The sequence below is a fragment of the Squalius cephalus genome (assembly GCF_949319135.1).
Source record: "Squalius cephalus genome assembly, chromosome: 17".
NCBI lineage: Eukaryota > Metazoa > Chordata > Actinopteri > Cypriniformes > Leuciscidae > Squalius > Squalius cephalus.
In genome coordinates, this window is record NC_137138.1 from 31,047,518 (window position 1) to 31,063,627 (window position 16,110).

General features: G+C 38.1%; 1 protein-coding gene and 1 long non-coding RNA gene across 2 annotated transcripts; both read right to left on the minus strand.

Moving 5' to 3' along the window:
- Positions 1-9: 9 nt before the first annotated feature.
- LOC307144868 (leucine--tRNA ligase, cytoplasmic-like) lies at positions 10-5,485 on the minus strand. Its single transcript, XM_079847528.1, has 4 exons — positions 5,276-5,485; positions 4,354-4,537; positions 843-953; positions 10-113 (listed from the first exon to the last, which is right to left on the minus strand). Exons 1-2 carry the CDS (start codon positions 5,476-5,478, stop codon positions 4,516-4,518), a joined length of 225 nt encoding a protein of 74 aa, XP_079703654.1. The 5' UTR covers positions 5,479-5,485; the 3' UTR covers positions 10-113; positions 843-953; positions 4,354-4,515.
- A 4,832-nt stretch (positions 5,486-10,317) lies between these two features.
- Positions 10,318-11,052, minus strand: LOC307145060. Its single transcript, XR_013818877.1, has 3 exons — positions 10,986-11,052; positions 10,777-10,859; positions 10,318-10,430 (listed from the first exon to the last, which is right to left on the minus strand). It is a non-coding gene; the product is annotated as an uncharacterized lncRNA (long non-coding RNA).
- Positions 11,053-16,110: the final 5,058 nt, after the last annotated feature.

Here is a 16,110-nt window from a genome sequence, read left to right on the forward strand (position 1 = left end):
TAATTTATCATGGCTACAAAGGGCATCACTCTCTTCATGTACTTCTTCAGCTCCGGCATGGCACCCAGCTCCGTGGCAATGACCTTATTGTCGGGTAGAACTCCACTGTTGCTCTGGAATGACAATCGGAATGAATAGCCATTTTATTCACCGCTCAGGTCAAGATTTAACCCTCTAAATTCAACACTGGCATTAAAATATTACCGGAGAAATGATCAAATAGCTGCATTTCCCAATACAGCATAATATTTACATATGCAACACCTAATATTCACCATTATTACACGGCTCTGTGGAATACTTGATTCTGATTGGTCAATCGCGCCATCCAGCGGTATGTTATTCCCCAATAATATACACAGGCTCACCCAGGTTACTGAAGTCAGCAGCACTAGGAATGGTTTTTCTTTGTGGAAGTTTTGCATTTGGTGAGCTAATAAAATATTAAAACTCCGTCAAATCAATATTTTGTGTACAGTTATTTAATTATGTCATGTAGTATCGTGGACTCGCTCTCGCGTTTCATGCAAACGAAGGTGCTGCCATTTTGCGACTATTGTTTTGTACACTGTTGGATTATAAGATAGCAAAAGGTACGAGAGGAGCATTTTGATAATGTAATATACTTAGGTTGACCAGATTTCTCAGAGTGGAATTATTGTAAATATTGAATCAGAATCTAAACTAATCAAGAGATAGTCAATCAGAATCAAATCCATTTGAATTCTGTGTCAATACCCAGCCCTATTAAATATGTGAAGATTGTCTCATTTGGCACACTTTGATATATGAGTGATATACTGATATAGCAATGCACTGAGCTGTGGTTAGGGTGTTTGTACCTTGTAATGTTTGCCCAGCAGAGAGAGGGCGCTGTGCTGCCAGGGTGGGTAGGTCTTCGCTACATAGATGGTGCAGTGCGTGGGCTTAGCTGGTGGTTTGCTGTCCCCCTTCTGTGGTTGACAAAGGAAAGCAAACTTACACAAACTTTAATGTCAAGATTTCTAAACATGTTCTACAAACATTATGTAAATGGATTGATTAATAACAACAACATCAGTTATATATATGGCAACACTTTAGTTAAGGGTCCAATTCTCACTATTAACTAGTTGCTTATTAGCTTGCATATTACTAGGATATTGCCTATTTAATTAGTACTAATAAAGCACATAATAATGCCTTATTCTGAATGACCATATTCTACATCCCTTAATCTTGTCAAATATCTAAATTTATCAACCTTACTAACTCGTAATAAGCAATAAATATGAGTTTATGAAGGCAAAAGTCATAATTAATAGTTAGATAATAGTGAGAATTGGACCCTAATCTAAAGTGTGACCATATACCCACATAAAGAATATTGACTGGAATGGAGTAAATCTAGGGAAGGTGTTTTTTTTTTTTTTGCCATTACATGTAACAGTATAGTTTCCTTCACAGTCTAAAACACATCAGCACAACAACTCCTTATCCAAAGCGACATCCATTACCACATGGTCTCAACAACAGGACTGAGAAAAGCCTCTTTCCTCAGAGCCTTGACTCATAATGCTTACGTAAGGGCCGGCATAGGTAGAAACAGACTGTAGGGAAACGTCCCATGATAAAAGCGAGGGATAATGCACTACTCTTCTGTCAGGGGAGGTCTGGGACAGCGCTGAACTCACTCTACATGACAGCTGTCGACTTGACTCATTCTTGAGGTCAATTCTGTTTCGGTGCAGGATCTCTGTCTAACGGCTTAATGTTACGAGGATTTTACAAGGATGCTACTAATTCTAACCCAACAGGAAGCTCCCGTAAAACACTTCACTAAAAATTGTCATAACTAAAAGAAATTTCTGAACATTTTATGGCATGCAGCAGGGTTGAGGTTTTGAATATCAGAGTTAACCACTAGTTGCTATGCAACTACACATTCAGCCCATGAAAACAGCCACTCTCACCCTTCATGAGTGTAAAGTTTGGCGAGTTTTAACCATAACGATAAAAAGTTAGAGCTGTTTAAATTGCTTATCATTATCATAATTACTATAAACATAGCTGCAAGCAGCAATTACAGAACCAAGCACAGCAATGGTAGTTATCAGAAGGACCTTAAACGCTGTAACACAAAGCGACAGTGGGTCAATGTTGGGTTGTTGTTGAGTGACTGTCCTCCCAGACCGCCGCCACTAGTTGGACACAGTCAACGGCTTTTTTCGGCTCACTGATCATGATGATTTGGGGTCAGAGCTGTTGGTAAGAGAAAGATCCTGGCCTGTCTATTTGTCTGTGCCATCTTGACTTTCGGCACTTTTTTTTCTTCTCGTTAATTGGTTTGCTAAGCCGAACAGCCAATAAGGGATCTTTAAGGGATAAGGACGTTTAGGGTCCTTCTGATAACTACCATTGCTGTGCTTGGTTCTGAAAGTCAAGATGGCACAGACAAATAGACAGGCCACACAGGCTCTTCTAATTTTACATTCTCATCTTATCTGACCATTCAAATATTTTCGTAACGACATGGGATGACGAAAGAGAAGACAAACTGATCAGTGTGATTCATATTCAAAATGGTAGAAAAGCACTGCTTTGTTTTCAGTTTGTGTATCCGCAGTACTAGTTTCCGTTTGTCTTTTTGAATGATGAATATAGACTACTGCCACCTACTGGTTTGGAGAGTTATTTCCTCTCACGCACGCGCTGTTGGCTGCAGTCTTCGAGCTGTGTTCAAGCATATTAAAGGTTTTTCATTTTAAATAATAAAAATGCACTTTAAAATCTCTGTTACGATGATGTCGATTATACCATTTCAATCCGAGCACGAGTCAGATGATGAAACATTGGAAGAACTAGTTAGTCAACCCGAACCTCCATCGCAAGGACGACTCGAGCAGGACATTTCTCAGTGATACATTACTTAGTTTGAGGTACATTTTATGATGTTGCAACTGTAATTCCTCACCATCAGCATTAACAAAAGTATGTCCATCAACAAACCGATGTGTATATTTCCAATTTATTGCAGTGCACATGCGGGAACTGTATCAATAACGGTGCATACGTTCGCCCAGCACTGTGTATGACTGATGTAACAAACTGTGTACAACAAATCTTGCTCCATCCTTTATCTTTACTCAGAGCAGTGAGAACGACAGACAATCTGCATTAATAGACACAGTTTTAGGTAATAGTGGCCCACAGCTGCTTAGCAGAAGTATTTCAACAAGACAGTAATAACGTCAGTGTAACACAGTTCAGATGTTATGGGAAGAAGGAGAAGACTTAAAAGACTTTATAAACAAATACAAAAACAAAAGTAAAGATGGCAGTCCCTCACGGTCAACTGCCGCCACGCATAATAAAACAAAACATCAAATAAAATATTCCAGGCCTGGCCTCTCTCGATCTCCACTGTCGTCGCTCCTCCTTTTATGCCTCCGCTCCTCTGTGAGCGATACGAGACCGGTGCGTCTCGCAGGAGTCGCTCATTATCAATCACGCCACCGGCCTCGTGCCGTTCTCTTACGGCCCGTGGCCTCGTCCTGCTCGCCACAGTCGGTTAGCCGGAAACTTACACATTATAAAACACAAAACTATTTTGAACACCCGGTAGAAAATATATACATCAATAATTATTCATACTTACAGGTTGTGATTCTGAGGAGCATGCTGGTCCAAATAAACTGGGTACTGACCCATCTTTTAAGAGCAAGCGATTTGCGAATTCAATTTGAACTCGGAGATTTGATAAGCAGTCGTCAGTGAAATTACTTGTTGTGTGCTGGTCAAGTTGTTCGCGGTCGGACAACGTACAACATAGTCTTATGCAAATGTATCTTCTAGTGACGTAGAAGCGTCAACGTGGTAGTTGCGTAGCTGTCAATGAAGGGACAGAAAGCTCTCAGATTTCATCAAAAAGATCTTCATTTGTGTTCTGAAGATGAACGAAAGTCTGACGTGTTTGGAACGACATGAGGGTGAGTAATTGATGACAGAATATACATTTTTGGGTGAACTAACCCTTAAGTAGAAAGTTCAATAGAGCAGCATGTATTTGAAATAGAAATCTATGAAATCATTGATGTCTTCGTCACTTTTGCTTAATTTAACGTATTCTTGCTGAATAAAAATAATATCTTTCAGGAAAAAAAAACTTACTGAACCCAAACCTTTGAACAGTATAGTGTAAACTATTACCAATTTTTATTATCTTTACTTATCAATTACTTCAACAGTTCATTATTATTGTTATTATGCCACAATATACTCTGGTACATAAAATTCACTCGTTGTAGTAATATAGTGAATGTCTTTTTTTGTTTTGTTCTAGTGTGAATAGATTTTTTATAACACCAGTGTTACCTAATAAACACTCTGTCATTAAACGTGTCCGCTGGTCCGGTCCTCAGGTTGTTCTGATTGGCGATCATCTCTTTCACCCAATCCACCCACGTAAAGAGGCGCAAAATCCCTGCATCGGCCATGGCCTCAACGAAGTTAGCGTCCTCCACCGTGTCCCCTGCATCAGCCAGAGCCAAACGCATACCTAAGACACAGACAGACAGAGGCATCAGCCAGTCTGACCGCATGTAAAGTGTTTGGCCTTCTCTGAAACTTCTCAACCAGTGTTGTTATTGTTCACTGGAACTAAAACTATTCACAATCATTTTTTATTAATTCAAATAAAGCTGGAAAAAGTAAAACACAAACATTAATAAGGTGAAAAAGTTAGAAATGTTGCTTTGGAAATGAACTTAAAATAAAATAAAATAAAAAGATCTAAAAAAAAAAGCATTATTTAAAAAAAAATACAAAAGCACTAACTTAGTAGTAAAAATAGTATGAAATATTAGAATACTGTATAACTAATACTAAACTCACAAAAATGTACCACATTTATTTTTTTAGATTTTAATTAAGACATTATCTGGGTGATTTATGGACTTAGTAAGGAGATTAGACTATGTTTGCAAGGAAATTCCCAGATATGTGGCCCTCACAATTATACTGAAACAACTTTCATTCTATGGTATCTAAAGTTAGAGCAAAGTCAGTGCATGTCTATCTATCTATCCATCCATCTAACCATCCATCCATCCATTCATCCATCTATCCAGTATATACACACACACATACATATTACTTTCTCTCATGTCTGTTTAATGTGAAAAATTTAACAATTTGCACTGCAAAACATAGGGGAAGTTAAGATACACAAGAAAAATATACTTCACATTACTTTTTCTTTACATACTGTTTATAGGGTCTGCAAACGGCACTGTACCTGTCTTTGGGCCACATGGCTACATGATTGTAGAGGTAATAGGAGAGGTGGTTTGGCACCAGGTCCTTCCCTGATACTCTCACGTCTACAGGGTACCAGAACTCAAACTCCCTCCTGAGCTTCAGCAGGTGCTCCTTCGGGATGTCCGTCTTTGGGAAAGGTGTTGTTTTGAAGAAGATGTAATCCCACACCTCTCTCGTCATCTGCTCGGGTCTGGGGGAAGAAATATGTTTTTCTATATAAATGTTTTGAATGACTATTTGTATTTTTTTGTTCTTTTTTTTTCTCAAGTAACAATGAACATGTGAACGGACATTCAGATGGTCAGGAACAACATTTTCCATGTCATTTTTGTTCTCAATTTGATTCACAGTGAGCCTGTTTAATGCACACTAAATAAAACATTACAAATTCAAGTAAAGTTTACCTTTTAATAGTCACAAAATGTCAAATTTTACACAATTTAATATCCTGTTTTCCATTTTATTACTGCTTGATTCAATATTTTACTGTATACAGCACTGTAGTGATGGAGTATTTTGTAGTCCAACCCTAGGAAAGTTGGCATCACCCTGGTTCCCTCAACAAAAACCCAATAGGATTTTCTCATTGGCTTTTGGAATATTGCAAATAAGCTCTGTGAACAATAAAAGTTTGTGATACCTATTTTTTGTTCATCATAATAATCTTCACAAATGAATTCAACTTTTATGAACTGTGAAGGCAAAATACAATTGCCATAAGTAAAAAGGTAAATAAATCAGGGCCTAAAATTAACACTCGCCAAGTGCCATATCCAAGTAAAAATGCATATGGAACGATGTCAATTGCCAGTTGGCCGGCAATATTTTTATGAATTCTAAGAGTGCAATGTTGAGAGAACATGAACGGGAGCCAGCGCTGCATCTAAGTATTCAAGCACAAGACGTGAAAGGGAACTCAATTACTTGCGCGCTATGTGGGAAGTTTGAAAATCCGAACCATGCGCCCACAAAAAGTTACATCTATAGGAAGGCAAACACACAAAATGTGGGACGAAACAGCGTGATGTTACAGAGCTCGCAGCAGAAACTTTGATGATTTACAATATCGTAGTCGTCTTGAAGAGCATGCCCAACTGCTTGCTGAGACGTGCCGCGCCGTCCGTTCGGTGGTGCCTAGCCTACAAACATCTCCTCTCGGCGGGAGCTATGTAAAATTGTGCCATTTTGTCCCAAATTTGGTGTGTTTGGCTTTCCATACACATCTCAGACAGTGCACCAGTACTAGAATAAGCTCCTCTTCTTGTCTACCTGCACTTGAACGGACAAACACACAATATTATGTAAAAAAAAGCCGTCTCAGCAAGTATCCTAATAAACATAGTCTGTTATGTATTGAGTGAACGTAAACAGTTGAGAAAGAAAATACATGTATCAGTATTGGATCTGTAACCCACCCAAAGTACCAAGAAAGGGTTAACGTAAGTGGTGGGCGTGGTTTTGGATGCGGCCTGTAGGTACGCAGATGAGCAGTCTCGAGAGAAACCGAGACCATGTTATGAGATTGCTGCTTCGAATTCTCCTCTGGAAAAGGTTACGTGATGCATGATATGCTCCGAGGAAACAGAGTTCTTCAATTTTTCCTTCCTAGTCACGAACTCTGATTGTTTTTTTTCTTTCCCGTTCCCTGTGGTTTTCGACGCCACGAGGTTATTGGATCAAAGATTGCGAGCCAGTGAAACTCCGGAGAAGAAATATCGCGAGCCAGTGACGTTTTCTTTGTTCTATCGTTTCTGGGACTTCAAGGATCTTCAGTCATTGAACTTTTCCCTGAGTGAACCTAGGATCAGATAAGAACTTTTGATCATTTATACTACCCGGGTAGATAAAGGAAAGACAATTTTCTTTTCCTGGTTTTCTTTTATGGGCCCAAGGTTTATTTTGGTTATTTAGGCTACTATTGTTGAATTGTAACAAAATTGCACTTTCGTATTCTATAAGATATTGTAAATAAAACTGTGCAGTTGTTTAAATCTGATTTAAGTGTTGTTGTTGTTGTTGTTGTGACTCACAGATACTGCCTCCTAGAGCCTAGGTTTTGAGATTTTTGAGCTAGAATTGAGTAGAATCGTTACAGATCCATACATTCTTTAAGTGACAGCAGCCTAATATTCCCGTTGTCTGATTTTTATGTTAATCAAAAAACAAAAGACAAAGAAAAAATCTCTCACTGTTCAAGATTATATGCAGTTAGGGCTGTGCAATATGACGATATATATCGTTACCACGGTATAAAATGCCTATCGTTAGAGATTTTGCTATATCGTGTATATCCCGGTATATATACTATAGACACTTTAGTGATGAAATGCATGAATGAGAATATAAAGAGCAAGACATGCTTGAAGTTAAAAAGAGTTATGAGCGCAATATTTCCTGAAAGAACCTCGGTATGGTGCTCCTGCTGACTGGTACACTGCCAAAGTGTGTGCACAGAAAGCTGCCTCTCAGAAGGCGATCACGAAGGACGTGCTCGATGTTAAAAAGTGTTATTAAGAACAAAAAGCAGTGAAGAAATGCGGTGCACGCGCTGACTGACACACAGCGTAAGTACATGCACAGAAAGCCATGCCTCTCAGCATGCGATCGCGAATTCAGTTCTTTCACATCTCATTGCACTTGAATGGTTAAAGGGTAACAACCCTAAAACAACTTTTTTTAGTTAATGATCTGTAAGACTGGGGCTTTATTAGTGCTGTTCATTGATTCGAGTACATTTTTTGACATTTGGGTATAAAGTGTTTTAATTCTACAATATATGGTGTAAAAACGTCTGAGTGCTGCCCTCTTCAGGTTGAACGGTGGCTACTGCAGTTGAATTTTCCTATTGGAAGTTGTGGTGCCCTGTGACGTAGGAGGGCACCAGCTCACCACGCCCTTGGCAGCCCCTGGTATAAAAGGATCTTGTTCCGTCAAAACCACTGTAGCGAGTCAGAAGTTGGAATTGCGAGTATTGAAAACGATCAGGATACCATATATTAGCATCTAGTTAGCAAAGCATTTATATAGTTATTTAGATTATTTTGTGTAGCCTAGGTAGTTAATTCGCAGTTAGTGTAGTATTGTTAGAAGCATAGTTAGTTAGTAGCATAGTATTGCATCAGTTAGGATAGCTTCAAGCTAGCGTAGATTTTTAGCATTAGCTATATCTGTATTTAGTACAGTGGTTAGGATGGGACGTATGTGTAGTGTTGCTGGTTGAAAAGCGATGCAGTGCCAAACGCTGCTCCTCCTGCATGGACTCCACCACTGCAGTAGCGTCTTGATGTGAGTGAGCATATATTTTTAGTCACAATTTATGTTCTTTCCTATTAGGCTAAAGTTAATCCTCGGGGGTCGACAAATGTGCCGGCGCGTTTTGCAGGATTTTTTCACTTGGTAGCAAAATAGACTTAAAATACTCCGACATTTATGGTCATAAAGACTTAAGGAATATGAAAAAAGAAACTGTTAAGTGTCTACTTTTATGTGTCCACTTACAATTGAAACAAAACATTGTGCTTTTGTAAAATAAAGAAAATGATCAGGGTATGCTTTCTGCTTCTCCGTCTCCGTGAACTTTTTTTCTGGAGCACGTCTCTAAACTTAAACAAAACTCAGCGAATACTAGTCACACAGGCATAAGCAATATATCTTTATAAACATTTAAGTCTGCTATTAAATTATCTAATTCAAAACAAAAACAATTATTCTCTGTTTATGAAATCTGTATGAAAAGATAGAGATGTCAGTCGTTTTCATGGCAACTCATCTGCTATCGCTATTGAAATGGGTCTCAGGTGCACGCCCGATTGGACCTGAAAAAACATAACTTCATATTTTTGTTATATTGCTGTATTTGTCCTATTGTTTGTAATTAGCTTTTTTTCTTATTTTTAGTAACAAAAATGAGATAAAATAACACAAAATAGCTATATTGTGATATATATCGTTATCGTGAAATAAGAATTTGGTCATATCGCCCAGACGCCCACTCCATATTCAGTGTTGTTTTACATTTGATTAGACCTAATTAAATTTAAATTTCTGTACCTGAAACCTTCTGTTAGATCTACTTGGGAAAAAAAATTGTTCTAGTGTATTTATTTGTGCTACGGCTTGTAATTCGATTATTTGTTCTTATTTTATTACTGACTGCTTACTTGTCTTTAAAAATGTTTTAAATTTATTTTAGCCTAGTAAATTTAGCTGTGGTGTCGAAATTGGAATAGAGAATTGTGAATTTTCGTTGGAATCTAATATTTGTGTCATAATTTTCATGGCTGGTAAATTTTCTTAAGTCACCGGCCATTGGCAGGTGTGGAATAAAGTTAGTTTTAGGCCCTGCTATAAATGAACTACACCACGGTCACATGACTTCAACATCACCACCATTACGCTTCGACAACTCTTTCAGTCTTTATTTACAAAACATTTTCCCTGAAGGTTTGAATTAGAATAGTTCCAAGAGCACGACTATAAACACAATGAGGCTGTGAAAGCAGACTAGTGAGTAGGTGAGTTTACATGTACAGGTGTAGTTCTGTAGTCCCATTTAGTCACTTGTTAGCAATCATATTTACTTTTTCACTTAAAACACAAAAGGATGTATAACTGATGTATTTTATGTTGCAGAATAAAACATTTTGAGGTCTGATCAACACAGACCTTATTTCAGACATTTAACCAAATACCCGTTCAAATAACCCATTGACTTCAGGACAAACCAGAAGTGCTAAAAGGCTAACTCTGAGTTTTGGCCAACAAAAATACATCATTCCAGCAGCACTCTATTTTAATCTTAATTAAAGTAAGTGGTCCTACCCCATGCTAGTGGTAAAATGTCAAGGCAAAAGCTGAATAAATGGTGAATATGGGAATAATTTACATATAAAATAAAACCAGACTCCAAATTCCAAATGATCAGTCTAAAATCATTTACTTTCCATTTTCATCTTTTTTTTTTTTTTAAACTTTCAAACCATTTCTGGAATTCCTGATTTCCCCAAGGGGTTATCCTTGTCCGTTGAGAACCCCTCCCTGGAGGAGATGTGCCACGGTGTTGAAGGCCATATAGATGGTGGAGTCCGACAGGGACTCAATGAGCCATTGTTCATCCCATGGCAACCGGGTTCCTATGGGAACCAAACACATAAAAGAACTACAAAATCAAATGTTCTCACTAAGGAGCAGCAAGAAAATTGCTGATGGTATCGCTGAGTGGTTTGGGGGCAAGGGAGGAGCGAGAAATAAGAGTATTACAAAAGAAATATAGATGGGCCTTGTCCTTACAAAAAGACTTTGATTAAGATAAGCTTCACACAAAGGTGGCCATCTGAGGTGATTTCAAAAGGATGTGTGCAACGAAAACTTTGTGCAGTTTGCCTAACTATTACAAGCAATTTATTCCAAAAGAAAAACCTAACAGGATACGGAAAAGCTTGCAACAAAGCTACAATGGCAGACATAAGCAGGTCTTACCTAAACCATACGTTCTGGAACAGGCATGCTCCTGAAGCCAAGCCAACGTTGCTTCAAAGTTCTTCCTGGTTTCATCACAGAACCTGAAGAGAAAAGCATAACGTCAATATTCACATATGAATGAAGCTTCTCCAGCAAGAATGGCACCCCAAAGCAACATGACAATTTTCCACTGCAATCTCCTCAATGCCACAAAGTGCCAGACTTACGTCTCCAGAGCCTCCAGGACACCCATGGCTTGCTTTTTCCATTCCTCATTGCCATAATCCAGATACCTGCCAGATAAAGACCCCAGTCACTGTCTGACAAGTCAAATCCATCAGGGACTCCGCATGGCAATGCACCGTGATATAAAAAGGAGTAAAATCACATTCTCTTATTGAACAGGAAGTGAATACAAGATATTTTCTTAATTCAACGGTCGATCATAAAGCCTACTGCATCATATTTGGTATGCAAAGTTCTAAGGCCTCTAAATTATCATCCAAACTGAAAAAAACGCACACAATTTACAACATTCCCTCTGTCGTGTGATTGATTGCTTATACTTTTTTAGCAAGTAGATGGTCTTTTAGTATCATTCTAAAATCCTCCACCTTCAGGTCATGGTTCACGTGTCTTTTGCTGTGAAATCTTTGCTGATTTTCATAAAGTAAACAACAATTAAGATTCACTTTTAGTCTATATTGTTGGAAATAAATTAAGATAAACACTTACTGAACTTCTTCAGTAATCTTAGAGTATCTTAGGTTTATTTGATTTTCTATACATCTTTTCTTTTTTTTTTTTTTTAAAAAATCATGTTAAAGGCACAATGTCATTTTCGATCTTTTGATCTTTCATTAAAAAAAAATCGAACCTTTCATTGAAGTAAAATAATTTTTTGAAAGTGGGAGGTAAATCACATTATGAAATAAATACTTTTCTCCACAGCACGCTGGCCATAATTATTGGCTCCCTGTTATTAAATACTTTTTGTAACCTCCTTTTTCCAAGATAACAGCTCTGAGTTTTGTCCTATAATGCCTGATGAGTTTGGGGAACAACTGACAAGAGATCAGAGACCATTCCTCCGTACAGAATCTCTCCAGATCCTTCAGATTCACAAGTTCATGTTGGTGCTTCTCCTCTTCAGTTCAGCCCACTCATCAGGTCAGGGGACTGGGACGGTCATGGCAGAAGCTTAATTTTGTGCCCCGTAACACATTTTTGTGTTGATTTTGATGTTTGTTTTGGACCGTTGTCCTGATGGAAGATCCAACCACGGCCCATTATAAGATTTCTAGCAGAAGGCGTCAGGTTTTGATTTTTTATCTGTTGATATTTGATAGAATCCATAATATCATGTATCTGAACAAGAAGTCCAGGACCTCCAGCAAAAAAAATAGGCCCACAACATATAAGTTCCAGTATATTTAACTGTAGGCATGGGGTACTTTTATCCCTGTTTGCACCAAACACATCTGGTGGGTTTTCTGCCAAAAAGCCCTTTTTTTGTTTCAATCCGGTCGCTTTTGAAGATCCAGTCATGTCTGACAACTGAATATGCTGGAGTTTATTTTTGGAGCGAGGAGGATTTTTCTTGAGACACCCCCAAACATGTGGTTGTGTAGTGGTTGTTTGATATATTTTTTTAGGCTTTCTGACCCCAAGACTCGACTAATCTCTGCAATTCTCCATCTGTGATCCTTGGAGAGTCTTTGGCCACTCAAACTTTCATCCTCGCCGTGCATTAAGACAGTATAGACACACGTCCTCTTCCTGGCAGATTCATAACATCTTTAGTTGGTTATAACTTCTTAATTATTGCCCTGATGGTCAAAATGGGGATTTTCAATTCTTTAGCTATTTTCTTACAGCCACTTTCTATTTTGTGATGCTCAACAATCTTTTGCTGCACATCAGAACTATATTCTTTGGTTTTATTCATTGTGATGGATGATTAAGGGGATTTGGCCTTTGTGTTTCCTCATATTCAAACTCCTGTGAAACAAGAAGTCATAGCTGGACAATTTCATGTTCCTAGTTCCTGGTGTGCTAAAAAAAGGTAAATATGAATGGGAATATACTTCAGAGATATTTTACTCGTAAAAATTCTAGGGGTGAAAATAATTGTGGCCAACGTGTTTTGGAGAAAAACATTTATTTCATAATGTGATTTGGTCAACAACCTCCCATAATGAGATAACTTACTAAATGTTAAAAAGATCGATATTAACATTTCTAAGGTATCAATTTGGAGCCTAGGGTATAAGAAAAAGAATAACTGTCGAATCACATTAGGTGAGGAGCAGTTTGTGATTGGAGTAATGTGGTCCGCACAGCCTGAGGGAACATTCATTATGGTAATTTCCATATTCCATCTCTCCTAGCTTCGCTGTTCTCCACAATGACTGACGCCACTTTCACTTTGGCTTTTAAAAACACATGGTATTTGCCCTGCGGCCCGTTCAGAGATGCATCTTGTCTGTGCAGGGGTAATGTGATGCGACGATATTATGGGGTGTTGTCGGGTACCTTTGTCTTCTTTAATGGTGAGCATTGGCAGGGCATAAATGGTTCAATGCACCGCCCAGGATGTCCTGAAAGATGGGAGAGAGAGAGAGTGAGTAAACAGCGCACAAACTGTCAGACATGCACAAGCTGGATTCATTTTTATGTAGTTTCTTCTTTTTAAAAAAGTAAAGAAAACATTTTAATATTACTGTTATTTTATATTATAATAGAATCATATAAATATAATGTAATAAAAATGTATAATATGACAAATCACACAGAAAACAATGTTCTTTTCACATTTTCATTAAAAAAAAGAACATGTAGGCTAGTATTTTTAGGACAAAGGCACATTACAATAAGACAACTATAGGCACATTACAATAATAATTCATAATAATTAATAGTAATATTGCTACTATTATCATCATTGTAGATTATTATTAATAATAATATTAAAGAGACCATATGATTTTAAAATGTCATTATTTTGTTTATTTGCTGTACTAGAAAAGGTTAATTTGCTTTAATGTATAACAAACACATTATTTTTATGTAGTAAATTAGCTCTATGAAATATTAATAATCAATAATAACTGGTTATAATTGATTATGAATATTTGGATCAGTTAATATAATTAACTTACTGTCGTAAATTAATATTACAATCAATTAGCCTGTTTGTCCCGTGCACACTCAGGATTAATTGTTTATTAACTCTACGAAATGTACATTTCCGGGGCATGGGAAATGTCTTTCTTAATTTACAGTACTACTAAGAGCAGTAGTCAAGATCTATATGATTAGTGACTCCAGTTATGAGCTTGAGACACGGACAACTTTACGTGTGACATGAACAAGATTTTATTAACTAGTCTAAAGACTTAAACTACTCTAGCATACACACACATACATGCATACAGTTTACAAAGGGAAAGAGAGCTGAAGCAGAATACAGGAAAGCAAGAAGTTATAGCATTGTTTGAAATTCAGCAGATCAACAGCCTTGAGCAAACCATCAGTTTAGTTCTAACACGCTCTTCTTTAAAGGGGTAAGGATACTTAATGCATCAAATAATGAGACTAAGTTTGATACTTGCATGTCTCGCCCATTTGAATTAAACTGTCCTGATGCAATTTGTTGAGGCTCCAGTTGATCTTTGCTGATGTGGTCTTGAGAGAGAACCAGTGGTTTCCAGAGTATCGTTGGTGAATAGAAAGACAAGGCCGGCCGCAGCCTGGCACAAGCTTGGGGGCCCTTAGAAACTTCTAGTTCAGCATCATCTTCACGTCAGCAATCCAGTACAGGAGTAAGAGAGAGAGAGATAGCTAAAAGCTGATCTTGGGTTTTTAAAGTGTGAAGAAGTACAGTAACACCTTCTGGAGGTGCCAATGAGAGGATTTTCCTTTGGAAGGAAATTCTTTTACGACCATTGTCTTTTGAACATGTAATCTGATTGGATGTTTAACACAAGAATCTTTAAGATGCTTATAATACTAATGCGTCACAAAGTTAGCAAAATGTAATGTAGATTTACAAATCGGAGACGAAGATTGGATTTTTTAGATACCAAACATGCCACACTTATGATTTTGGTTAACCATAATATGCAAAGTCTGAAACATTAACCCAATAGAGTTTACAAGAATACAAAAGCCACACCACATAAAAGAAAATTATGAGATGGGAAAATTAGATACATGTTTACACATTTCTCAAGTGGTTATATATAGAATATATAGGATTACAGGGTTTATTTCTCCTCCTCTGCCAGAATTTAAGTGAGATTCACAGCTTTCTGGACATTCCTTTCGATCGTAAAACTCAGTGTGTGTCCTGTAACAAGACACCGCGTCCTGCCAGTGTGTTAGCTTCATTTGGGATGTTAGTTTTTGGGGGACGTTTCACAGGCCTTAGTTGGGAGAGTGAGTTTGCTGGATTATTCATTAAATAAATTAATAATTTGTGTGTGTCTGATTGGTCCAGACGCTACATTACATACTGTACATTATTACACTTCTATTCTCTGATTGAGTTACAGTTTCTACAAAATCACTCCTTCTGAAAAGCCTAGAATCCTCTGATTGGCCAATTGATCCAGTGCGTTGTGATTGGCCAACACCTCAAGCATGTGTTGGAAATGTAACCCCTCTTACCATAATCGAGCTTCAGCTTCCAATGCTTCTAATGCAATTGTAAACACAAAGTGTTAATAATGTCGTCGGTATTATCCAGCCTGATCTCACGGCAATTCGTACGAATTCTACGAGGTGGCTAATTCGTATGAATTCATACGACCTCACTCGTATGAATTAGTAAGATTTTTGCTAAATCGTACATATTGTACGAATTGCCCAATTCGTATGAATTCATACGAATGACCTACCCCTGACCCTGCCCCTAAACCTACCCATCACGAGTGAGGTCGTACGAATTCGTACGAGTTAGCCAACTTTTTATCACTCGTTCGAATTCGTACGAATTGGTCGTGAGATAGCGTTGTATTATCGCATCAGTTCGAGCAGGGACGTCCCAAGTATAGTGGCGGGGCCCATTGCGAGTTATAGCCCCGATATACTATAAGTGGAATCGAAGAACGAACTCAGGCCAAAAAGAACTTAGAGTTATAGGGGCCCCCCTCGGTCGGTCCCCCACTCAGTTTGCAATCGGAGAGCTCAGGGGTTTCCCTCAGTCCATTCACGATTGCTTTCCAGGAGGCCCCCTAAAGCACGGGGCCCTATGTAGTCGCACCAGTTGCACCGCCCTAAGGACGGCCCTGAGTTTGAGCCTGTAAGGCTGGAAGCTTACGCTGCTATTTGGAACCAATAATCGGAACA

Excerpts from the sequence above, each read along its gene's own strand:
- LOC307144868 (XM_079847528.1), bottom strand. The coding sequence starts at position 5,478 with ATGACGAGAGAGGTGTGGGATTACATCTTCTTCAAAACAACACCTTTC. Across the intron at positions 4,538-5,275 it reads GCCATGTGGCCCAAAGACAG|GTATGCGTTTGGCTCTGGCT; the intron begins GTACAGTGCCGT and ends TCTGTGTCTTAG.